General features: G+C 48.7%; 1 protein-coding gene across 1 annotated transcript; it reads left to right on the top strand.

Moving 5' to 3' along the window:
* The first annotated feature begins 661 nt into the window (after nucleotides 1–661).
* LOC132210625 (WD repeat-containing protein 88-like) lies at nucleotides 662–26,354 on the top strand. Its single transcript, XM_059651562.1, has 11 exons — nucleotides 662–873; nucleotides 1,850–1,960; nucleotides 7,529–7,614; nucleotides 8,690–8,753; nucleotides 13,700–13,838; nucleotides 14,676–14,805; nucleotides 15,123–15,304; nucleotides 15,733–15,815; nucleotides 21,671–21,739; nucleotides 23,134–23,226; nucleotides 25,711–26,354. Exons 1-11 carry the CDS (start codon nucleotides 724–726, stop codon nucleotides 25,891–25,893), a joined length of 1,290 nt encoding a protein of 429 aa, XP_059507545.1. The 5' UTR covers nucleotides 662–723; the 3' UTR covers nucleotides 25,894–26,354.

The raw sequence follows: 26,354 nt of genomic DNA, 5'->3' as shown, positions 1-26,354 counted from the left end.
AAACCCAGGCACTGACCCCACCCCCCCCAAAAACCCGGACACTGACCCCATCACCGCCCCCGGGGTCCGGGCACTGACCCCACCCCCCCCCCCAAAACCTGGGCACTGACCCCATCACCGCCCCGGGGTCCGGGCACTGACCCCACCCCCCCAAAACCCGGGCACTGACCCCACCCCCCCCCAAAAACCCGGACACTGACCCCATCACCGCCCCCGGGATCTGGGCACTGACCCCACCCCCCCAAAACCCGGACACTGACCCCACCCCCCCCAAAAACCCGGACACTGACCCCATCCCCCCCCCAAAAACCCGGACACTGACCCCATCCCCGCCCCCGGGATCTGGGCACTGACCCCACCCCCCCCAAACCCGGGCACTGACCCCACCCCCCCAAAACCCGGGCACTGACCCCACCCCCCCCAAAAACCCGGACACTGACCCCATCACTGCCCCTGGGGTCTGGGCACTGACCCCACCCCCCCAAAACCCGGGCACTGACCCCAAACCCAGGCACTGACCCCACCCCCCCCAAAAACCCGGACACTGACCCCATCACCGCCCCCGGGGTCTGGGCACTGACCCCGGTCAAAGGTCACGCTGGCGTTGGCCCCGCCCCTACAGCACGTGCCTCCGTCTCCATGGTGACCGCTGCGGGCGGGGCCGGGCTCACCGACAGCGCGCGGCAGGTATGAGGGCCTCGTTGGCCGAATAGTTTGGAGGCGATGCTGCTGAAATGCCCCTCGGAGGGTGCCCGGGGGCCGGGGCCTGACGCCAGGAGCGGACACCCCTCAGACCCCCTGGAACTGAGCCACCCCAGGGTCGAGTGGGTTAAGGCCGAGGAGAGCGCCTGGGGGAGCCAGAGACTGGCCCAGGTGAGGCCGGGGGGCGGGAGGCACAGGCCGGGGATGGCCGGGGGGCGGGGGGCACAGGCCGGGGATGGCCGGGGGGCGGGGGGCACAGGCCGGGGATGGCCGGGGGGCGGGGGGCACAGGCCGGGGATGGCCGGGGGGCGGGGGGCACAGGCCGGGGGGCGGGGGGCACAGGCCGGGGATGGCCGGGGGGCACTGGCCGGGGGGCGGGGGGCACAGGCCGGGGATGGGGATTTGGGGGCGGGGGGAGGTAGGGGGTAGGGGTGGTACGGGCCGGGGCCGGGGCCGGGGATGGGGTGGGGCGGTCGGGGCCGGTGATGGGGTGGGGCGGTCGGGGCCGGGGTGTGGATGGGGACGGGGGACAGGGTCGGGGTGTGGGTCAGAGGGCCGTGCGAGGGTGTGGATGGGGTGGGGGACAGGGTCGGGGTGTGGGTCAGAGGGCCGTGCGAGGGTGTGGATGGGGTGGGGGACAGGGTCGGGGTGTGGGTCAGAGGGCCGTGCGAGGGTGTGGATGGGGTGGGGGACAGGGTCGGGGTGTGGGTCAGAGGGCCGTGCGAGGGTGTGGATGGGGTGGGGGACAGGGTCAGGGTGTGGGTTAGAGGGCCGTGCGAGGGTGTGGATGGGGTGGGGGACAGGGTCGGGGTGTGGGTTAGAGGGCCGTGCGAGGGTGTGGATGGGGTGGGGGACAGGGTCAGGGTGTGGGTTAGAGGGCCGTGCGAGGGTGTGGATGGGGTGGGGGACAGGGTCAGGGTGTGGGTTAGAGGGCCGTGCGAGGGTGTGGATGGGGTGGGGGACAGGGTCGGGGTGTGGGTTAGAGGGCCGTGCGAGGGTGTGGATGGGGTGGGGGACAGGGTCGGGGTGTGGGTTAGAGGGCCGTGCGAGGGTGTGGATGGGGTGGGGGACAGGGTCGGGGTGTGGGTTAGAGGGCCGTGCGAGGGTGCAGTGTTGTATTTACATCTGTCCCTGTCTTTCTGCTCAGATCCCATTCCGGATCATCACAGCCCACAGCGATCGGGTCAGCTGCTGCAAATTCTGCTTTAATGACAGCAGGTTTCTGACTTGTTCTTTTGATGGAAGTGTCATTCTCTGGGTAAGGTGCTTTTGGCTGGTTGTTCATCAGGCCTTTTCCACACTGATGTTAAGGCAGATCCTACAGGCACTATATTTGAAGCAGAGTCTTGTGTAATGGAGCCAGTGTCTAACCTACCACTCGCAAAACTCAACACATCCTCTCGTCATTTATTGACTTGCCCTCTGTCAGGCCTTGCTGTGTACATACTGCCTTTTACATTCCCTTCTATCAGTGTCTTACCTTCTGCAACTTACCTAACTGACCAGGCGGGAGTTCAGGACGTCCTGTAGTTGTGACAAGTGCATTATACAGTCAGAGTCATACAGCACGGAAACAGACCCTTCAGTCCAGCTTGTCCAAGCTGACCAGATAGGCTAAGTTTGCTAGCATTTGGCCCATATCCCCCTAAACCCTTCCTATTCATGTACCCATCCAGGTGACTTTTAAATGTAATTGTACCAGCCTCCACCACTTCCCCTGGCAGCTCATTCCACACACAGCATGTGCTGTGTGAAAATGTTACCCTTCAGGTTGCTTTTCACCTTAAACCTATGTTCTCTAGCCAGGTATCCCTTGAACTGAGCCCAAAAACTTTTGAACTGAATTTTTAAAAATCTGCTCATCCAGTATCCTGCTACAGCTTTATAGCTGTATGTTTCTCTCGCTGGTCATAAGCGCCCAAGTGTAAACAAACTTCCATTCACTCCCTAGGGATGGCTGCAGTCCTGTTGTCTCTGGCACATACTGCTCTCAATGTTATGGCTGCACAAAGACTGACCAATTGATTTTTAAACCCCTTCACAAAAGTTTAGCCAACACCCAGGCCACTAGTTTGAGAGCTAAGCTAAAGAGTCATTGTCATACAGCACGGAAAAATGCCTTTTGGTCGAACTTGTCCATACAACCAGATTTTGGTAATGTGGCAACCAGAACTGTACACAGTACTCTGAATGTGGCCGAACCAAAGTCCTATACAACTGCAACATGACCTGCCAACTCTTGTACTCAATACCCCACCCAATGAAGGAAAGCATGCCATATGCCTTCTTGACCACCCTATTAACCTGCGTTGCCACCTTCAGGGAACAATGGACCTGAACACCTCGATCTCTCTGTTCATCAATTTTCCCCAGGACTTTTCCATTTACTGTATAGTTCGCCCTTGAATTAGATCTTCCAAACTGCATCACCTCACATTTGCCTGGACTCTCCAGTCTATCTATATTCTGCTGTAATCTCTGACAGTCCCCTTCACTATCTGCTACTCCACCAATCTTAGTGTCATCTTCAAACTTGCTGATCAGACCACCTACACCTTCCTCCAGATCATTTACATATATCACAAACAGTGGTCCCAGCACAGATCCCTGTGGAACACCACTGGTCACAGGTCTCCAATTCGAGAAACTCCCTTCTACTACTACTACTCAGTCTCCTGTTGCCTAGCCAGTTTTTTTATCTTTCTAGCTAGCACACCCTGGACCCCATGTGACTTCACTTTCTCCATCAGCCTGCCATGGGGAACTTTATCAAATGCCTTACTGAAGTCCATGTATATGACATCTACAGCCTCTTCCTCAGCAATCAACTTTGTCACGTCCTCAAAGAATTCTATTAAGTTGGGAAGACATGGCCTTCCCTGCACAAAACCATGTTGCCTATCACTGATAAGCCCATTTTCTTCCAAATGGGAATAGATCCTATCCCTCAGTATCTTCTCCCGTAGCCTCCCTACCACTGACATCAGGCTCACCGGTCGATAATTACCTGGATTATTCTTGCTGCACTTCTTAAACCAGGGGACAACATTAGCAAGTCTCCAGTCCTCCGGGACCTTACCCGTGCTCAAGGATGCTGCAAAGATATCTGTTAAGGCCCCGGCTATTTCCTCTCTCGCTTCCCTCAATAACCTGGGATAGATCCCATCCGGATCTGGGGACTTGTCCACCTTGATGTCTTTCAGGATACCCAACACTTCCTCCTTCCTTATGTCAACTTGACCTAGAGTAAGCAAACATCTATCCCTAACCTCAATATCCGTCATGTCCCTCTCCTTGGTGAATACCGATGCAAAGTACTCGTTAAGAATGTCACCCATTTTTTCTGACTCAGGGCATAACTTTCCTTCTTTGTCCTTAAGTGGGCCAATCCTTTCTCTAGTTACTCTCTTGCTGTTTATATATGAATAAAAGGCTTTGGGATTTTACTAAACCATGTTTGCTAACAATATCTCATGTCCTCTCTTAGCCCTCTTAATCCCTCGTTTCAGATTCACTCTACATTCCCGATATTCTTCCAAAGCTTCGTCTGTCTTCAGTCACCTAGACCTCATGTATGCTTCCTTTTTTCTCTTGGCTAGTCTCACAATTCTACCTGTCATCCATGGCTCCCTAATCTTGCCATTTCTATTCCTCATTTTCACAGGAACATGTCTCTCCTGTACGCTAATCAACCTCTCCTTAAAAGCCTCCCACACACCAAATGTGGATTTACCTTCAAACAGTTTCTCCCAATCTACATTCCTCAGATCCTGCCGAATCTTGGTATAGTCGGCCTTCCCCCAGTTTAGCACTCTTCCTTTAGGGCCACTCCTATCCTTGTCCATGAGTATTGTAAAACTTATGGAATTGTGGTTGCTATTTCCAAAATAGTCCCCTACTGTAATATCAACCACCTGGCCAGGTTCATTCCCCAGCACCAGGTCCAGTATGGCCCCTTCCCGAGTTGGGCTACATACATACTGCTCTAGAAAACCCTCCTGGACACACCTTACAAATTCTGCTCCTTCTTGACCCCTAACACTGAGTGAATCCCAGTCAATGTTGGGAAAATTACAATCTCCCATCACCACCACCCTGTTGCTCCTACACCTTTCCATTATCTGTTTACACGTTTGTACCTCTATCTCACATTCGCTGTTGGGAGGCCTGTAGTACAGCCCCAGCATTGTTACTGCATCCTTACTATTTGAGTTCTACCCATATTGCCTCACTGCTTGAGTCCTCCATGGGGCCCTCCTTCAGTGCAGCTGTGATATCGTCTTTGACCAGTACTGCAACTCCTCCACCCCTTTTACCTCCCTCTCCATCCCACCTGAAGCATCAATATCCTGGGACAACTAGTTGCCAATCATGCCCTTCCCTCAACCAAGTCTCAGTAATAGCAATAACATCATACTTCCTGGTACTGATCCAAGCCCTAAGCTCATCTGCCTTATCTACTACACTTCTCGCATTAAAACAAATGCACCTCAGACCACCTGTCCCTTTGTGTTCACCATCTGCTCCCCGACTACTATTCCCTTTAGTCACACTGACTCCATTATCTAGTTCCCTACAGGCTTTCATTACTACCTCTTTTGTGTCCAATATTTGGTTCCCATCCCCCTGCCACATTAGTTTAAACCCTCCCCCACAGCATTAGCAAAAGCACCCCCAAGGACATTGGTTCCAGTCTGGCCCAGGTGTAGACAGTCCAATTTGTAATAGTCCCACCTTCCCCAGAACCGGTTCCAATGTCCCAAAAATCTGAACCCCTCCCTCCTACACCATCTCTCAAGCCACGCCTTCATCCTAGCTATTCTTTCATTTCTACACCGACTGGCATGTGGCACTGGTAGCAATCCAGAGATTACTACCTTTGAGGTCCTACTTTTTAATTTGGCTCCTAACTCCTTAAATTCTGCTTGTAGAACCTCATCCTGTTTTCTGCCTATATCGTTGGTGCCTAATAAACGAAGACCGCTCCCACTCAAGGTAAGCTTTTTAGAGTGGGAAAAACCTTACCTTCTCGGCAGCCTCCTCGTGCTCTCTGTCTCTCTCTCGCTCTCCTCCCGGAATAATAGCATCCTTACTATAGAAGGGTGACCAGAACTGTACAAAGTACTCTAAAAGTGGTCTCACCAATGTCTTGTACAGCTGCAACATGATGGCCCTATACTCCTATACTCAGTGCTCTGACCAATGAAGGCAAGTGTACCAAACACCACCTTCAACCACCCTGTCTAACTGCGACACCACTTTCAAGAAACTATATACCTGAAGCCAGAGGTCTTTCTGTTCGACAACATTCCCCAGGGCCTTACCATTTACCATGTAAGTCCTGTCCTGGTTTGTCTCCCCGAAATGCAACACCTTGCATTTATCTAAATTAAATGCTATCTGCCATTCCTTGGCCTGTTGGCCTAGTTGGTCAAGGTCCCTTTGTAATCTTAGATAACCTTCTTCACCGTCCACTACGCCACCAATTTTGGTGTTATCCACAAACTTACTATGTCTCCTATTTTCTCATCCAAATCATTTATATAAATGATGAACAGCAGTGGACCCAGCGTCGATCATTGCAGCACACCACTGGTCACAGGCCTCTAGTCTGAACAACAACCCTCGACCACCACCTTCTGTCGCCTACCTTCAAGCCAGTTTTGTATCCAATTGGATAGCTCTCCCTGGATCCAATGTGATCTAAGCTTACTAAACAGTCTACCATGTGAAACCTTATCGAAGCCCTTGCTAAAGCCCATATGGACAACGTCTTCCACTCTTCCTTCGTCTATTTCTTGGTCGTATCCTCAAAAAACACAGTCTCTTAAAAATAATTATACAAATCACACACCTCTCAATGCACAGCCTGACTCTCTTTCTTGAAAGGAACAGGCTGAGCTAATAGAGTTCTTTAAAATGTTGAAAGTTTTTGATCAAGTGGATACTGAGGGATTGTTTCCTCTTGTGACAAAGAGATTAATAAGAGACCGACAATTTAAGACAATCACCAAGATACCCAACAAGGAGAAGGTTTTTTACACTGACAGGTGAAATCAGTCCCAGTGGGATTGATTGAGGAGAACAGGAGAGATACATTTTGTACTGATTGTAATGAGGTCAGCCAGGTGGACCTCATAGCATGTGAGTTCCCTGACTGAGCCTGCTAATTAGCCCAAACAGGGAGCCCTGACTGGCAGATAAACAGGGGAGTAGCAGTGTCTTGCTTATTACTGGTCCCCCGGCTGCATGGGTGTTCTTCCTGATAGTGGAAATATTGAATAAAATTATTTGCGCGATGATGTTTTCACTGAGTCCCTGCACTTAAACGCGTGCGTATACACACACACACACACACACAGTGGGGGGACAACAAGCACTAAGCTGTGTACTAGTAGTGTGGGGATAAAAGAAAAAGGGGAATGACAGCGATACTGATATCAGTCTGGTACCTGACTCTGTATGAAGCTGTTCTAAAGTCAAGGACTGTTTGTGTGTAAATAAAGCGTGACTTGGTGACTGCATACCAAGAGAATCAGAGAATGGAACAGGATTATGGTGAGTTTTACGGCAGAAGGATTTGTGGAAGCTTGAATGGAGCATACTGCTAGCATGACCTGGTTGGGCCAAATGGCTTATATCTCGTCTGTATGCTCTGTGTAATCCTATGAGCCTGTTTCAATCCACCTCAATGTTTATGAATGAATGATTTTTGACTCTATTTGAAAGTGTTGAAACTGTAGACTCTAAGTTGAAGGAGGAATGTATTTTCTGCTGTTAGAATTGCGCAAAATGCTGAGAGTGTGTCTCATTTGTTCCCCGCCAGGATCTGTTAAGTGGAACTACTATCTCTGAATTTCGACTTCAGCCTACTCCACTAACCGAGTGTTGCATCAGTTATGATAACCAAAGGTGATCTTTCAACTGTTTCTGATTTCAAAACCTCAGTCAACAAAACCTTTCACTGCAGAGCGAGTGAGATGTTAACAGTTCTGAGGAAGCGTCACCGGACCCAAAACACTAACTCTGTGTTTTCCTCCACAGATGCTGCCAGACCTGCTGAGCTTTTCCAGCAACTTTGTTTTTGTTCCTGATTTACAGCATCCGCAATTCTTTCGGTTTTTAATGTGGAAAATTGCCCAGGTATGTCCTGTGCACAAGAAGCAGGCCAAACCCAACCCGGCCAATTCCTGCCCCATCAGTCTCCCCTCGACCGTCAGTAAAGTGATGGAAGGTGTCAGTAACAGAGCTATCCAGGAGCTCCTGCTCAGCAATAACCTGTTCAGTGATGCCCAGTTTGGGTTCCGCCAGGGCCTCTCAGCTCCTGATCTCATTACAGCCTTGGTTCAAACTTGGACAAAAGAGCTGAATTCCAGAGGGTGAGCTGAGAATAACAGCCCTTGATATCAAGGCTGCATTCGACCCAGTGTAGCTTCGAGGAGCCCTGGCAAAGCTGGAATCAGTGGGTATCAGGGGAAAGTCTCCGCTGGTTGGAGTCATACCTGACACACGGGAAGATGGTCGTGTTTGTTGCAGGTCAGTCATCTCAGCTCCAGGACATCTCTGCAGGAGTTCCTCAGGGGAGTGTCCTAAGCCCATCCTTGCTTATCTGTTTCTTCAATGACTTTCTCTCCATGATAAGGTCAGAAGTGGGTGGTAGGAGGTGAGGGGTGCAGTGTAGTTGAAAGCAAGAGCATGTGTCGTAGCTGTGAGTGAGATCCATTTCCTGATGCCCAGCCCCTTGGTGACAGGTGGAAATGTTGGTCATAGGTGTCGTTCCCGGCTGTGAACTCTGGCAGGGGGTGCTGATCAGGTTTCAGTATGGGGGCACACCCAAATTAAATACTCGTCCTGTCTCCTTTCTCACTCCCAATACTCTTCCATGTCACTTGACAGAGGTTTCTTCACAATCAGAACACTCAGTTTGGACATGTTTCCGTTTATACTCTAACTCAGTGTCACACTCTTTCTTTGTCTGAAACTACAGAATTTTTACCTCTTCATGGGACAAATCATTGAAAGCATGGGACGTCGAAACTGGACAAGTTCTGGTAGGTATTTATTCAGAATGCATCTCGATGGTGTCCCTTTCAGTCAATGATGGGCACGTGTGTATGTGAGGAGTGTAGCTGTGAATAGGTGTATCTGTATCTGTGAGTGTGATTGTGTGGGAATGGCTGTATGAGTAACTGTCAATGAATAGAGGAAGGACAGGAAACGTTATTATACACCAATTTATACAGCAGCTTCTCCTGTATTTTTGAGCAATAAATGATCAGAGAAATCTTGTATTGCTGCACATTCTTGTCCAACTTCTTTTTATGAAGGCTCCTGGGGTTAGACATTGTTGTCAGCGTTTCTTAGTGAAATTGTCAGTGATATGTTCAGGGGTTGGATCTCCAGGCTCTCGTACTGATGGTGACTGTTCTATTGATGGGACCCTGTGCCTCCAGCTGTTACTGGCAGTGTTATTTGAGCATCACTGCACTCCTGCAAGAAGGTTCACTAAGATGATTCCCTGGTATGAAGGGATTGTCTTATGAACAAAGGCTAAACAGGTTTGGACTCTACTCCCTGGAGTTTAGAAGGCTAAGAGGTGATCTCATTGAAACATATGGGATTCCTAAGGGTTTGGCAGGGTAAATGCTGAGAGGATGTTTCGCCTCATGGGAGACTCAAGGACCAGAGGGCATGGTCTCAGAATAAAGGGACATCAATTTAAGACTGAGATGAGGAAAAATGTCTTCACTCTGATCATTGAGTGTCTTTGGAACTCCTTGCCACAGACCGCTGTGGGGGCAGATTCCTTGTGTATATTTAAGGCTGAGATAGAATCTTGATCAGTCGGGGAATCAGGGTTATGGGGAAAACACAGGAAAATGGATATCAGGAATGTCAGATTATCCATGATTCTATTGCACAACGGATCAAGGGACCTACTTCTGTTCCTATTTTCTATGTCTTATGGACTTATGAAATGGTGTCACCCCCTCTCAACTTTAACAGCAGGTGTAATGCTCAATTCCTATATTGGGACCACACAACCCCATTGGAAGAACCCACTCATCGCTCATGTATAGATCGAGAGGAAGTTGCTAATAAGGCCTAGCATGATCATTACCTGAAACCACAACAGCTGCTGACTGACTTCTGTTCAGCAAGTCTTCACATGAAGAAGCAGCTCAGGGAATGTATAACTTCCTGCTATTGCAAGGTTTTTGGAATACCCCTGGAATATTTGTGGACATGCTGTGATGGAGTGTTCCCACATTTAGAAAAGGGTGGAGGGATAACATTGCTGCAGCCTCAGGGAGGACGTGAGATTGAGTGACCAGGCCCTACACAGGCTGCAGCGGTTACAAGGGTAGCAGTGACACACCCTCTGGCTCTAACAACATAAAGCCCCCTGCCCTGGTAGAGCCAGCCATCACCATGGCTCCTTGATGGTGACATGATACTGCCCGACAGGTCAGTCACTGCAGCCTGTAATTCAATGTGAATGGTCTGTCACCCCATTGAGGGACTCACTGGGATCCTCTACAGCAAAGCACATCTCTAACCCTGTGAACTAACACACAAGTGCACGCCACCCAATCTTGTCCCCTGGCCTGGCCACAATTTCGTCACCACAGGCAGCTCGCACTCAAATCGACTCCCAAAAGAAAGCGCGGGGCCAGTATCTGAGCTGGGGGCTGTAAGGGACAGCACCATAGTGAATACAATGCTGCTGCTGTTCTCTCTCTGTCTGTTTGTCTGTCTCTCTCCCTCCCCCCCCCCGACCCATGCTACTGGGGCAGCTATGACTGGGCAGGGGTCAGCTCTTCTGGAGCTGAAAGCAGGAGCACAGGTTGAGGTGAGGGATGTGGGGTAGTGGGGAGGGGCTGGTGATGGGGGCGCAGGGAATGGTATAGGGGAAGTGGGTCATGGTCACACCATCTGCAGCTTCTTCACCGTACCAGACGGTAGCATGAGGGTGAGGTGGAAGCTGGGAAGGACCATTATGCAGCAACATACTGCTGTCCTCATTGTTCTCAGTGAGGCCAGAGAGCTTACACTCCAGCAGAATCAATCCATGAGGCTGGGAGCCAAAGAGCTCAGGAGCTGCAGGGCTCTCCCAGTGACCGAGCTCTGCTCCGCACTGTTGGATGTGACCTTGTCAGGCAGGGAGAGGGCAGAAGGTAAATAATGATCCTCTCTGTGCTTAGGTGGTGGGCCTGTCCTAGCTGAATAGCTGGATGGAGATGGGGGGAAGGAGAGATAGGGATGACGCTAACAGCATTTGATAGTGAGGGAGGGTGAAGTGGAGTGTGGATTAAGATTAATGTGTCAGGAGTGAGGGATGAGAGTGTGGACAGTTACAGACAAGGGGTGGGTGCTGCTATGAAGGTGAATGGGGTATTTGGGAGTGAATGAAATGGATGGGCATGATTGGGATATATGTGAGTTGATGGAGTGTCAAGGAGTGAGGTGCAGTTTATGGGAGTGAATGCGTTTTCAGGGTGAGTGACATACATGGGTGAGTGGAATATGTGGGGGATATGTGGGCTGGGAGGGGTATATATCAGGCAAGAGAGGTCAATAAGACCATAAGACATAGGAGTGGAAGTAAGGCCATTTGGCCCATCAAGTCCACTCCGCCATTTAAATCATGGCTGATGGGCATTTCAACTCCACTTCCCTGCACTCTCCCCATAGCCCTTGATTCCTTTTGAGATCAAGAATTTGTCAATCTCTGCCTTGAAGGCATCCAACGTCCCAGCCTCCACTGCACTCCGTGGCAATGAATTCCACAAGCCCAACACTCTCTGGCTGAAGAAATGTCGTCTCATTTCAGTTTTAAATTTACCCCCTCTAATTTTAAGGCTGTGCCCACCGGTCCTAAGTCTCCCCGCCTAATGTAAACAACTTCCTAGCGTCCACCCCTTCTAAACCATACATTATCTTGTAAGATTCTATTAGATCTCCCGTCAACCTTCTAAACTCTAATGAGTACAATCCCTGGATCCTTAGCTGTTCATCATACGTTAAACCTACCATTCCAGGGATCATCCGTGTGAATCTCCGCTGGACACGCTCCAGGGCTAGTATGTCCTTCCTGAGGTGTGGGGCCCAAAATTGGACACAGTATTCTAAATGGGGCCTAACTAGAGATTTATAAAGCCTCAGAAGCACATCACTGCTTTTATATTCCAACCCTCTTGAGATAAACGACAACATTACATTCGCTTTCTTAATTACGGACTCTACCTGCAAGTTAACCTTTCGAGAATCCTGGACCAACACTCCCAGCTCCCTTGCACTTCTGATTTGTGAATTTTCTCACCATTTAGAAAATAGTCCATGCCTGTATTCTTTTTTCCAAAGTGCAAAACCTCACATTTACTCACATTGAATTTCATCAGCCATTTCCTGGACCGCTCTCCTAAACTGTCTAAATCTTTCTGCAGCTTCCCCACCTCTTCAGTACTACCTGCCTGTCCACCTAACTTGGTATCATCGGCAAACTTCACCAGAATGCCCCCAGTCCCTTCATCCAGATCATTAATATATAAGGTGAACAGCTGCGGCCCCAACACTGAACCTTGTGGGACACCACTCGTCACTGGTTGCCATTCCGAAAAAGAGCCTTTTATCCCAACTCTCTGCCCTCTGTCAGACAGCCAATCCTCAATCTAAGCCAGTAGCTCACCTGGAACACCATGGGCCCTCACCTTGCTCAACAGCCTCCCGTGAGGCACTGTATCAAAGGCCTTTTGGAAGTCTAGATAGATAACATCTACTGGGTTTCCCTGGTCTAACATACTTGTTACCTCTTCAGAGAATTCTAGCAGGTTTGTCGGGCACGACCTCCCCTTACTAAATCCATGCTGACTTGTTCTAATCTGACCCTGCACTTCCAGGAATTTAGAAATCTCATCCTTAACGATGGATTCTAGAATTTTACCAACTACCGAGGTTAGGCTAATCGGCCTATAATTTTCCATCTTTTGCCTTGATCCTTTCTTAGATAAGGGGGTTACAACAGCGATTTTCCAATCATCTGGGATTTTCCCTGACTCCAGTGACTTTTGAAAGATCACGACCAAAGCCTCCGCTATTTCCTCAGCCACCTCCGTCAGAACTCTCGGATGTAGCCCATCGGGGCCAGGAGATTTATCAATTTTTAGACCCTTCAGCTTTTCTAGCACTTTCTCTTTTGTAATGCCTACCGTACTCAACTCTGCCCCCGGCTCTCCCTAATTGTTGGCATACTACTCATGTCTTCCACTGTGAAGACTGACGCAAAGTACTTATTAAGTTCTTCAGCTATTTCCTTATCTCCCATCACTAGCCTTCCAGCATCAGTTTGGTGCGGCCCAATGTCTACTTTTGCCTCTCGTTTGTTTCTTATGTATTGAAAGAAGCTTTTACTATCATTTCTAATATTACTAGCTAGCCTACCTTCATATTTGATCTTCTCCTTCCTTGTTGCTCTCTTTGTTATCGTCTGTCTGTTTTTGTAGCCTTCCCAATCTTCTGATTTCCCAGTGCTCTTGGCCATTTTCTAGGCTGTCTCTTTTTCTTTGATATATTTCCTGACTTCCTTTGTCAGCCATGGCTGACTAATCCCACCCCGGATAATCTTTCTTTTCTTTGGGATGAACCTCTGTCCTGTGTCCTCAATTACACCCAGAAACTCCTGCCATTGTTGCTCTACTGTCTTCCCCGCTAGGCTCTGCTTCCAGTCGATTTTCGTCAATTCCTCTCTCTTATGCCCCTGTAATTACCTTTATTTAACTGTAACACCATTACATCCGATTTTGCCTTCTCGCAATGTGAGTGGAGTACATAGGGCTATGTGGGATTTGTAGGGTTAAGAAAATCAATCCACTTTCTGTAAGGGATTTGACAATGGTTTTAATGGGATATGTTCCTCAAAGAGTTAGTCCAGTTACAATGGGCAGAAAAGCCTCCATTGCTCTCTGATTGTTTGAACACCCACTGTCTCTCCCCTTAGTGGTCTGTTGTTCACACTCGACCGTTGACCTGCTGCGATGTCTCCCTCGATGGGAAGTACGTTGTGACTGGAAGTGACGTTAACAATGCAGTTTATGTCAGAGCCACTGAAACTGGAGAGATTATCACCAACTTGCAAGGTAAGCACAGGGTCAGTGTGATTCCCCAGACAACGAGCTCTGGGTGGGATGGGCACCATCAGGATTATGGGCTCTAGGGGCCATGGTGAAGGAGGGCAAAGATGGGGAGGGAACGACCAAGGCCTGGGAAGGATAGAGAGCATCTTCCAAAAATGTTCTGAGGAAGGGTCACCGGACCCGAAGCGTTAACTCTATTTTCTCCTTCACAGATGCTGCCAGACCTGCTGAGCTTTTCCAGCAACTTTGTTTTTGTTCTTGATTTACAGCATTCGCAATTCTTTGTTTCCAAAATGTCACCGTTACCACTTACAATGACAAGGTCAGCAGCACCAGCACCTTAAGGGGCAATTAGGAATGGACAATAAATGTTGGGCCAGCCAGTAATGCCCACATCCCATGAATGAACAAAAGGAAAGAAGGGTTTGGATGTAGGAGGGAGGAGGGGAGGGCAAAGGTAGTGGAATGGAGGGAGAAGGAAATGGTAAGGTGAGTGGGAGGACCTCGGGGAAGAGGGACAGCAAGTCATATTCAAGGGTGGGTGGAGTGGGAATCCTGTACTGTACTTCACCTGCTTCCCCTCTCCCCGAGTCCTCTCCCCACATTCCATACACAACCCTCCCTCCTTCGTTCCTTCTCCAATAGCATTCAGCCTCAGCACCATCTCCAGGCCTTCTAACACTGACTGATGTAAGAGTGCTGTCTGCTGGGTGTTTAAGGACCACCTGGAGCAGTTTGTAACTGTACACCGAGCGCGGTGTGGGATTGCCGGCCGGCCGAGCGCGGTGTGGGATTGCCGGCCGAACGTGCAGTTTGATTCTCTCTGCCTGTTTCTCCCAGAACAACACCGCAGTACTGTGACAAGTTGCTGTTTCCATCCCGATGGCCAGAGATTGGCATCTGCATCGTGCGATGGGACTGCCCGAATCTGGGACATCTCAGTGAAGAGAACAACCATGACATTGAAGAAGTATGGAGATAGCTTTCATTTGGAGTTTTTACTGGGAAGGGGATTTGAACAATGGGACGTTCTGTTAGGACACTGAGGGAGGGTTAGGTCCTCTCAAACCTTGGTTAATCAACACTTTAACCAGTAGATGCTTTGGAAAAACTGCAAAAAAAAAATTAATGGGGTGATAGATGACTGCTTCCATGCCTCAGTGTCAATTTTATGTTTGATAGCGCTCCCAGCGAGGCTCGGTGACACATTAGATCAAGTTATTGTTATAGTTTTCCAGAGAATCTGAATGGACTGGGATGTTTTTTCACTCCCCCATTCCCCCCAAGGCACAGGAACGTGGTGTCTGATTGCTGCTTCAGCCAGAGCGGTAACATACTGTGCACAGCCTCCTGGGACAGGTCACTGCTGGTATGGGATGTCACTGTGGGCAACTTCCGATCCCACGGCCCACGGAGCCTCGGTGGTGGGCACCAAGGTTGCATCAGCTCCTGTGTGATCTCCAGTGACGGTGAGCTCTCAGTAAAGAACACATTCAGTACACAAGACAAGTGACGGCCCTGCAATCCTCATCCTCACAAACAGATTTTCAACTCAATGTTCAATCAAAGAGCAAGGAATTAATAACAAAAGACCACAGTCTCATTTGATCTTGCTCTTGCCTTCTTTGGTTCCGACAGTGCGGCGCTCCCTCGTGGCTGACCCTCCGACAGTGCGGCGCTCCCTCGTGCCTGACCCTCCGACAGTGCGGCGCTCCCTCGTGCCTGACCCTCCGACAATGTGGCACACTCCCTTGGTATTGGGTGTGTGTTATGCTTAGGCCTTGCGATTGTGGATTGAACTCTCAATATCCTCAAGTCAGAGCTGTACATGCGACTGACTGAGCCACAGCTGACACTTTGTTGCTCTCCTACATCATACTCTGTTCTTGTTCAACAGCATCTCTGATCGTAGCTGGATCTTATGACCAAACTATATCTGTGTGGGACACAGCTGGACTGTACAGGAAACTGGTTTTAAAGGTTTGTTAAACTTTCATGTTGGAGTAAGAACATTGGGACATAACTGGCCCAATCCCCAGGGGGCAGTGAGCATCAGGGAGCGTCTGTAAGGAGGGTAGTGTTTAAGAAGACAGATTTGTGGGTTTTGAGGAGGAAGGGGCTGCTGGTGATCAGGTCTTAGGGAGTGGAAGAGATTAGAGTATGGGTGTTGGATGTTAGTGGGAAGTGAGGGGGAAGCGATGCCTTAGTGGTATTATTACAAGACGGTTTATCCAGAAGCTCATCTAATGTTCTGGGGACCCAGGGTTGAATCCCATCAGGGCAAATGTTGGAATTTGAATTCAATTTTTAAAAATCCAGGATTAAGAATCGACTGATGACCATAAACTATTGTTGATTGTCAGAAGAACCCATTTGGTTCATTCCTGCCCTTTAGCATAGAAAATCTGCCACCTTCACCTGGTCTGGCCTACATGTGACTCCAGACCTACAGTTGGCCTCTGAAATGTCCTAGAAAGCCACTCAGTTGTACTAATCGCTACAACATCTCAGAAATGAAACTGAATGAACCATCCGACATCAACCTAGGCACCAGAAAAGACAACAGCAGAAACAGTCCTATTGATCCTGCAATGCCCTCCTCACCAACGTCTGGGGGTTAGTGCCAACGTTGGGAGAGCTGTCTCACAGACTAGGCAAGCAACAGCCTGACACAGTCACATTCACAGAATCATACCTTACAGACAGTGTCCCAGACACCACCATCACTGTCCCTGGGTACGTCCTGTCCCACCGGCAGCACTGACCTAGCAGAGGTGTGGGTCGGCACGGTGGGATACAGTCAGGAGGGTGTTGTTATAGGAGTCTCCAACATTGACTTCGGACCCCATGAAGTCTCATTGCTTCAGGTTAAACACGGGCGAGGAAACCTCCTGCTGTAGGGTATGCAGGGTAGATTGATCTTAATTGGATAATAGGTCAGCACAACATCGTGGGCTGAAAAGCCTGCACTGTGCTGTACTGTTCTATGTTCTATTAACATGTACCGCCCTCCCTCAGCTGATGAATCCATACTCCTCCATGTTGAACAACGCTTAGAGGAAGCACTGAGAGGGGCAGGAGCACAAAATGTACTCTGGGTGGGGAATTTCAACGTCCACCACCAAGAGTGGCTTGACAGCAGTACTACTGATCAAGCTGGTCGGGTCTGAAAGGACAGAGCCGCTAGGCTGGTCCTGCGGCAGGTGGTGAGAGAACCAACAGAAGGGAAAAACATACTCGACTTTGACCTCACCAGTCTGCCAGCTGCAAATATATCTATCCATGACAGTATCGGTATAGCCTAAATCCTGCCTTCACATTGAGAACAATCTCCATCATGTTCTGTGGCACTATCACTATGCTCAATGGGACAGACTTCGCACGCATCGAGCAACTCAAGACTGGGCATCCATGAGGCGCTGTGGGCCATCAACAGCAGCAGAACTGTACTCCAGCACAAATCTGTAGCCTCGTGGCTCGGCATATCCCCCACTCAACCATTAGCATCAAGCCAGGGGATCAACCCTGGTTCGATGAAGAGTGCAGGAGGGCATGCCAGGAGCAGCACCAGGCATCCCTGAAGATGAGATGTCAACCTGGTGAAGCCCCCAAACAGGACCACTTACGCACCAAACAGCGAAAGCAGCAATTGACAGGCAGAGCTAAGTGATCCCACAACCAGTGGATCAGATCTAAGCTCTGCAGTCCTGCCACATCCAGTGGTGAATGGTGGTGGACAATTAAACATCTCACTGAAGGAGGAGGCTCCACAAATATCCCCATCCTCAATGATGGAAGAGCCCAGCACCTCAGGGCAAAAGATAAGGCTGAAGCTTTCACAACAATATTCAGCCAGAAGTGCTGAGTCCATCTCAGCCTCTTCTAGTGACCCCCAGCATTACAGATCCCAGTCTTCAGCCAATTCAGTTCATTCCACGTAATCTCAAGGAGCGGTTGGAGACACTAGAGACTGCAAAGGCTATGGGCCCTGATAACATTCTGGCAATAGCACTGAAGACTTGTGCTCCAGAACTTGCTGTGCCCCGAGCCAAGCTGCTCCAGTACAGTTACAACACTGGGATCTACCCGGCAATGTGGAAAATTGCCCAATTATGTCCTGTGCATAATAAGCAGGACAAACCCAACCCAGCCAATTACTGCCCCTTCAGCCTCCTCTCGACCGTCAGTAACAGAGCTATCCAGCAGCACCTGCTCAGCAATGACCTGCTCAGTGATGCCCAGTTTGGGTTCCGCCAGGGCCACTCAGCCCCTGATCTCATTACAGCCTTGGTTCAAACGTGGACAAAAGAGCTGAATCCCAGAGGTTGAGGTAAGAGTAACAGCCCTTGATATCAAGGCTGCATTGAGTGTGGCATCAACGAGCCTCGTAAAACTGGAATCAATGGGTATCGGGGGCAAACTCTCCGCTGGTTGGAGTTATACCTGAGACACAGGAAGATGATTGTGGTTGTGGGAGGTCAGTCATCTCAGCTCCAGGACATCTCTGCAGGAGCTCCTCAGGAGACCGTCCTCGGCCCAACCATCTTCAGCTGCTTCATCAATGACCTTCCCTCCATCGTAAGGTCAGAAGTGGGGATGTTCACCGATGATTGTATAATGTTCAGCACCATTTGCGACTCCTCAGATACTGAAGCAGTCCGTGTGAAAATGCAACAAGATCTGGACAATATCCAGGCCAGGGCTGACAAGTGGTAAGTGACATTCGCGCCACATAAATGCCAGGCACTGACTGTCTCCAATAAGAGACAATCTAACTACTGCCCCTTGACATTTAATGGTGTTATCATCACTGAATCTCCCACTATCAACATCCTGGGGGTTATCATTGACCAGAAACTCAACTGGACTCACTGCATAAATACAGGGGCTATAAGAGCAAGTCAGATGTTTGGAATACTGCAGCGAGTAACTCCCGTCCTGACTCCCCAAAGCCTGTCCACCATCTACAAGGCACAAGTCAGGAGTGTGAGAGTATATTCCCCACTTGCCTGGATGGGTGAAGCCCCAACATCACTCAAGAAGTTTGACACCATCCAGGACAAAGCAACCACTGGCACCACATCCACAAGGATCCACTCCCCCCACCACCGACACTCAGTAGCAGCAGTGTGTACTATCTACAAGATGCACTGCAGATATTCACCAAAGACCCTCAAACAGAACTTTCCAAACCCACAACCCCTTCCATCTAGAAGGACAAGGGGCTGCAGATACATGGGAACACCACCCCCTGCAACTTCCCTTCCAAGCTGCGCACCATCCTGGCTTGGAAATATCACCGTTCCTTCAGTGTTGCAGGGTCAGAATCCCGGAATTCCCTCCCTAAGGGCATTGTGGACACATGGACTGTGGTGGTTCAAGAAGGCAGCTCACTCCCACCTTCTCAAGGGGCAGCTAGCGATGGGCAATAAATGCTGGGCCCTGCTAGCGTCGTCCACATCCCACCAATGGTGTGGAGAGGTGATGGCCTCGCTGTATTGTTGTTGGGCTGTTAACCCAAGACCCAGGTCATCTACTGGGCACTGGGTTCACATCCTGCCATTGGCAGGTGTGCAGTTTGAACTTATAAAAAAATTCTGGAATTGTGTCTAATAATGACCGTCAACTTGCTGTCAATTGTCAGAAAAACCCTTCTGGTCACTGATATCCTTTAGGGAAGGAAACTGCCAACCTTACCTGGTCTGGCCAACATGTGACTCCAGACCCCTGTGGGCAGTTCAGAATGGCCAATAAGTTCTGGCCTCTCCATCAATGCCCTCATCCCATGGATAAATATTTTTTAAAAATGGCCTGTGGTAGGCGACACAGTGATTTTTTTCCACAATCCCAAGTTTCCTGGTTAACATTGATCGCTTGGACCAATGCAAACTGATTCCCAGACGTCAAGGACATAATTGGGTGGGGAACACCGTGAGTAAGATGTTAGTGGGAGATGGTGGTGATTGACCATGTCATTGGGCTAGTAACCCCAAGGCCCCGAATAATGCTTTGAGAGTAGGATTCGAGAGCACAGCCTCAGGGGTTTGTAGAACTGAGATGAGGAGGAATTTCTTCAGGCAGAGGGTGATGAATCTGCGGAACTCATTGTCACAGAGGGGTGGGGAGGCCAAGCCATAAGGTTATATTTAAAATGAAAATAGATGGGTTATTGATTAGTAAGGGGATCGAGACTGCAGGAGAGAAGGCACAAGAATGTGTTGGAGAAACATATCAGCTATGTTTGAATTTGTTGAGAAGACTTGATGGGCTGAATGGCCTAATTCCACTCCCATATCAACGGTCTAATGCTCCTGGGACCCAGGTTCAAATCCCACCACAGCCCCTAGTGGCATTTAAATTGAAAGAATAAAATCTGGAACAAGAAGGTAGTGTTAGTGATTGTGACCGTATTGGTGTAAAACCCCACAAATAAGTCATGGAGCTCCTTTAGGGAAGGGGAATCTGCTGTGCCTAACTGCTCTCTTAACTGCCCTCATATGACCAAGCAAGGTGCTCAGTCCAAGGGCAGTTAGAGATGGAGAACAAAACCTGGCCCAGCCGGTGACAGCCCCATGAAATGATAATGTACAGGAATCAGGAAATATGGAAATACAGGGATTGAAGAAGCTGGATTCTTGGTTAACACATGAGTTATACAGAATTTTTTAGCACAAAACTGGTTTATGCTCCACACAAACATCCTCTGACCCTCCCTCATGATCCTCCTATTCCTCTTTCCCTTGTGTTTGAAATTTTGGAGGCTGTGCCCAATTCTGTTTTTCTCTGTTTTGGGGAAAAACCAGGCTCACTGTCTGAGAAACTACAGCAATTTTAAAAATTAATTCACAGAATGTAGATGGTGCTGAAGGGCCAGTATTACCTGCTTGTCCTTGATTGCTCCATCTTCCTAAATCAACCAACAACAATTGCATGTATTCAAATAGCATATTTCACATGCCCACGTATGGATTTCAAATCCTTCCAAAAACCTACCCTGTGCTATCTCGTTAATCTCCTCCAGCTGCTCCACACTGGATATTGGTGTTCATGCTTTTTTCCCCCTGCCTCTACAGCACTGATTTAACACTGCAGCAGCGGTGGCAGGAGATCTCAACTAAACATAGAATTTCTTCTGTAAATTCCTGTCTCCTCCACCTTCAGGAGATACCTGTGACCCTGTGTCTTTGCTGGAGTGTTTGGACTCCTGCTTTGTTACCTCCTTACAGAGCTCAGTGCAAGGTGAGAGCTGTCCCACCCAACTGGGTAACAATGGAGAGGCGCTGGATGAGAATGGAGCGCTCAATGGTATCGATGATTGTAAGTTTTCTGCAGTCGCAGTCACACAGTGCCATTTGTGATTTTGATACAAGCTGTTTCTATGCTGTGGTAGGCCAACTGTGGTACGAGAAAATTCAGTGGGGCGAAGGGCCACCTTCTCCTACATCTTGTAGTCAGCGATCAGATTTGAGGCAATTCTGGGAGAAGTAATCAACAAAGAATGAGAGGACTAGGCAAGAAAATGGATCTCACTGCCACAGGGCAGGGCGGAAGTGATCGCTCTCGATACATTTAAGGTGAAGCTGAATAAACCCAGGATGGTGAAAGGAATAGAAGCAGATGTTGAAAGCTGAGCTGAAGAGTGGCTAGGAGGAGTATACCCACCAATAGGATACATTTGGGCTGAATGGCCTGTTCTCATGCTGTAAAAATCTAGAAAGGAGACATCAAAATGGTCATAAGAAACACGAAATCTGAGGCAATTAGATGTCAATCTGCTAATGTTTACCTCATGGGCTGCTCTCTCACAGTCACTATCTTTGTCTCCCCCTTGGCAGGATCACCAGGACTGGGTCCTGGATGTTGCTATCTCCTCCAACAACAGGTGGATTCTTTCTGCGTGCAAGGTACAGATGTTCAGCATGATTATTTATAAATATTTACCCACAGGACACAATGCAGCAATTCACAAAGGTCCTAGGAACATCACATTCCAAACCTGCAACTTCCAAACCAAAAACAACAACTTACACTTATATAGTGCTTTTGATAAAACGTGCCAAGGCATATGGCAAGAGCAGATTATGAAACAAAACATGACATTGAACCAGGAAGACCTCGTTGGGACAACAGCCAGCAGTTTGAGTTTCTTAAAGGAGGGAAGCAAGAGGCAGGAGTATAAGGAGGGAAATCCAGAGCCGAGACATCTGAGGGCGTGACAGCCAATGACAGAGAGATATTCAAGAGAAGAGAATTGGATGATAGGTGAGGGAGGGTGTTGGGACTGAAGGAGATTGCAGACAGCACAAGGACCACAATAGTTCAAGAAAGCAGCTCACCACCATCTTGTCAAGGGGCAGTTAGGGATAGACAATAAATTCTGGCCTGGCCTTCGATGTTCACATCTCCTGAAGAAAGAAGGGAAAGGGTGAGACCAATGACTGGTTTAAAAACAGAGATAAGAATCTAAACTCCAGTCATTTGCTGACTGGGAGACAGTGTAGAGAGTGAGCACACAGAGTGATAGATGAATGGGACTTACTGTAAGCTCAAACACAGGCAGAGAACATTTTCTGATTCCAAGTCTAGGGAGGTGTGAATGTGAGACACCAGCAAGAGGTGTGTTGAAATAATGGACTTAGCAGGTAATAATGAGGGTCTCAGCAGCAGATAAACTGCTTCAGTAAGTAGGACCAGGGCAGCAGGTACATGGGAACACCAGGCCCCTGCAAGTTCTCCCCGCCACCCCCCAAGCCAGTCGTCATCCTGACTTGGAAATATATAGCTATTCCTTCGGTTGGGACAACAGCCAGCAGTTTGAGTTTCTTAAAGGAGGGAAGCAAGAGGCAGGAGTATAAGGAGGGAAATCCAGAGCCGAGACATCTGAGGGCGTGACAGCCAATGACAGAGAGATATTCAAGAGAAGAGAATTGGATGATAGGTGAGGTGAGGTGCAGTTGCTGCGTCACAATCCTGGCATTCCCTCCCTAAGGGCATCATGAGTCTATCTACAGCACATGGACAGCTGGGGTTCAAGAAGGCAGCTCACCCCCACCTTCTCAAGGGGCAACTAGGGATGGATTATAGATGCTGGCCCAGGCAGCGACGCCCACATCCTGAGAGTGATTCTTTATATAGCTAGTTGAATGTAATGCCAGAGCGGTATCCTGTCACTGATACCTAGTGACAGGTGTAATTGAGTTTCTGTGTCAGTGCTGTTATTTCAATTCTCCAAAATCAGCTCTGGTTCCCAGACCTACAGGTGCTATTTCTAACTTTCCACCTATTGCTGTTTTCCTAGGATTCTACCGTGCGTTTGTGGGACATTGAGAAAATAGAGCAGATTCCAATCGTCAAAGCTGAGAGGAGGGAACACGGGGAGAAAGTAGTGAAGGTTTGATGATGCGACCTCCTTTCTGCTTGTTCCAGGAGATGGGAGAGGGTTTGTCACTTTATGAGTGCAGGCAGTTTAATTGCTGTTAGGGCTTTGACAGTGCGTCTGCAATATCTGTCCCTGAGCTGGGCAACCCTGGCATCTCTCACTCACCATCACCCTCCATGCTGTGATCTGGGCTGGGCTGGTAAGGTTTCTAATTAATCTCAGTTCCGTTAAACTAGGAGCGAAAATCCACCCCCCCTCCCCCCCACCCACCCTGAGATTCCAGTGTTAAACACAGATTGAGAGGGCTGATAAAACGTGCGTGTCCGGCGGAGATTCACACGGATGATCCCTGGAATGGAAGGGTTAACGTACGATGAACGACTAAGGATCCTGGGATTGTACTCGATAGAGTTTAGAAGGTTGAGGGGAGATCTACTAGAAACTTACAAGATAATGTATGGTTTAGAAGGGGTGGACGCTAGAAAGTTGCTTCCGTTAGGTGGGAGGTAGGACCGTGGGCACAGCCTTAAAATTAGAGGGGGTAAATTTAAAACGGAAATGAGACGACATTTCTTCAGCCAGAGAGTGGTGGGCTTGTGGAATTCATTGCCATGGAGTGCAGTGGAGGCCGGGACGTTAAATGTCTTCAAGGCAGAGATCTGTAAATTCTTGATCTCACAAGGAATCAAGGGCTACAGGGTGAGTGCAGGGAAGTGGAGTTGAAATTCCCATCAGCCATGATTAATGGCGGAGTGGACTTGATGGGCTGAATGGCCTTACTTCCACTCCTATGTCTTATGGTCTTAAAACATCAATCATAATCCTGGGCTTTACAAATAGAGGCACAGACTTTAAAAGAAAGCAGGCTGTGGTAAACCTGGTGAGGCCCCAGCAGAATATTGTGTCAAGCTCTGGGCAAGGCACCTCAGAATGGTGTCAAAGCCTTGCAGATGGATACAGAAGGGATTTACTGGAATGTTACCAGGACAAGGGACTTCCATCCATGTAGAGAGGCTGGACTAATCCTCCTTCGATATTCAATTCTGAGGAATTTGGACAGAGTTAATGAGGAGCAAATGCGTTGAATAGTGGGAGGTTGAGGGATGAGAGGAGAACAGATTTCAGGTGACTGATAAAAGGTGAGGGATTTTTTTTACGGTAATTTGTCATGATCTGGAAAACAGTGACTTGAAATGATGGACAAGGCAGATTCTCACTTTCAAACCAGAATTGCTGAGTAAATATTTATCAATGTTTGTGTTTATGTAATCAGTTTGATCAGTACGTCACCGATGCCATGAAAATGGGTGGTGTGGTAAATAGTGAGAAGGAAAGCCTTAGGTCACAGGAGGACACAGACTGTCTGCTCAGATGAACTGAACAGTGGCAAATCAAATTTAACCCTGAAAATTCCGATGATACATTTGGAGGGACAAACAAGGCAAGAGAGTTGGCATTAAATGGCAGGGCTGTGGGAAGTACAGAAAATCACAGGGACTGTGGTGTGAATGAAGGCAGCAGGATGGGTAGATAAAGTGGCTAAGACGGCATGTGGAATACTGGGCTTTATTAGCCAGGGGCAGAGAGGTTAGGATGGAGCTCTACAGAATGTGGATTTAGGCTGGAGTATTGTGTGTAGTTCTGGTCGCTGACCTATGGGAATGTTGTGATTACACTGGAGGGGGTACAGAGGACGTTCATCAGGATGTTGGAATAAAGACACTATAGGGCTTAGAATGATTCTTCTTCAGAATGTTTGAGAGGCATTGGTGTGGATAGGGAAAATCCTTTCCCCTTAAAAGAGGGTTCAATAACCAGGGGGTACAGTTTTAAAGTGCAGAGCTGGAGGTTTAGAGGGGACTCAGGGGAATAAATTTTCATCCAAGTGGGTTGTAATTATCTAGAACTCACTGCTAAAAAGATGGTAGAGGTGACAATCCTCAAAACATCGAAGAGCTATTTAGGTGATTGCTTGAAATGCCATAGGATACAAGGGTATGGGCCATGTGCTGGAAAATGGGATTGGTACAGATGGATGTTTGATATGATGGACATGATGGGCCAAAGTGTCTCCTACTGTGTGATTAAAAGCTTTATGATTCACTAAGTGTGCTTAGGTTTGATTGTTTGCCTGTGGATGGGCGAGTGTGTACAGGCTAGTGTGCACATGCATATCGGTGTGTAGAAATTGTGTGTTTGACTGAACCTCTGTTTATATCTGTTTGAGTGTGTATCTGAGAGTGTATTTCTGAGTGTGAGTGTGTACCTGTGAGTCAGCAAGTATGTGTCCTGTAAATTTACCTGTTGGTATGCATGCATGTTCAGAGTTAAGCTGAATGAGTGTTCTTGTAACTGAGTGTGCTTCGCTATGTCAGTGTACCTGTGCATGGTCGTGTACATTCCTGCTGAATGTGGCAGTGCGTGTACCCGTGAATGGGTGGTCAGGTACGTGTCCTTTGCTGTACCTTCTGCTGATGTTTCTCGTCTTCTTCTCAGTGTTCCCATTGTGAGAAGCCATTCTCAAGGTGCCACGACGACAGCTCAGAGAATCTGACCCTGTGTGTGTTCTGCCGTCTATCAGTATCACCACGGACCTCTCTGCCCAGTGTCTCCAGCCTGTCCAGCCCATCAGTGTCAGCCCCACGATGGGAATGGAGGAAACGCCGCGCAACTCGTTAATATTGCTGCCTCATTCACTCCACCCTGGAGCAGTCCCAAAGAGCTTCTGTCACTGTCTCTCTTTCCTAAACAATATTTTAAATGTGTAATTTCTGCCCCAAATAAACTCGCAGTAGCTGGAATTTGCTCCAGTAATCCCTGAGGAATAGCGGTTTCTCTAACCTCTATCTTTGCGGGAGGCTAGAGGGTTTGCTCTGCTGCCTCTCGGCCCTGAGCTCATTCTCAAACACTTCCCAGATTGCCCCATGTCATTCCATTTGCTTCTCTGGAATCTTGAGTACCCTTCGGTGCGCTGCATTTCCTCAAACCTCTCCCCCTGTTAGTCACTGAAATCATGAGGCAGCAGATCTCAATCCATGCTCATCCATCTGTCTCCTGTTTGAATGAGAGTTGAAGGAAGTTTTGGGATTACAGCTGATCACACTGTTGCTCTCTCTTGATGTTTCTCTCTCTTTCTTGCA

This window comes from Stegostoma tigrinum, chromosome 16, assembly GCF_030684315.1.
Source record: "Stegostoma tigrinum isolate sSteTig4 chromosome 16, sSteTig4.hap1, whole genome shotgun sequence".
In the NCBI taxonomy this organism is placed as follows: domain Eukaryota; kingdom Metazoa; phylum Chordata; class Chondrichthyes; order Orectolobiformes; family Stegostomatidae; genus Stegostoma; species Stegostoma tigrinum.
This window is presented reverse-complemented; position numbering and strand designations above follow the sequence as displayed.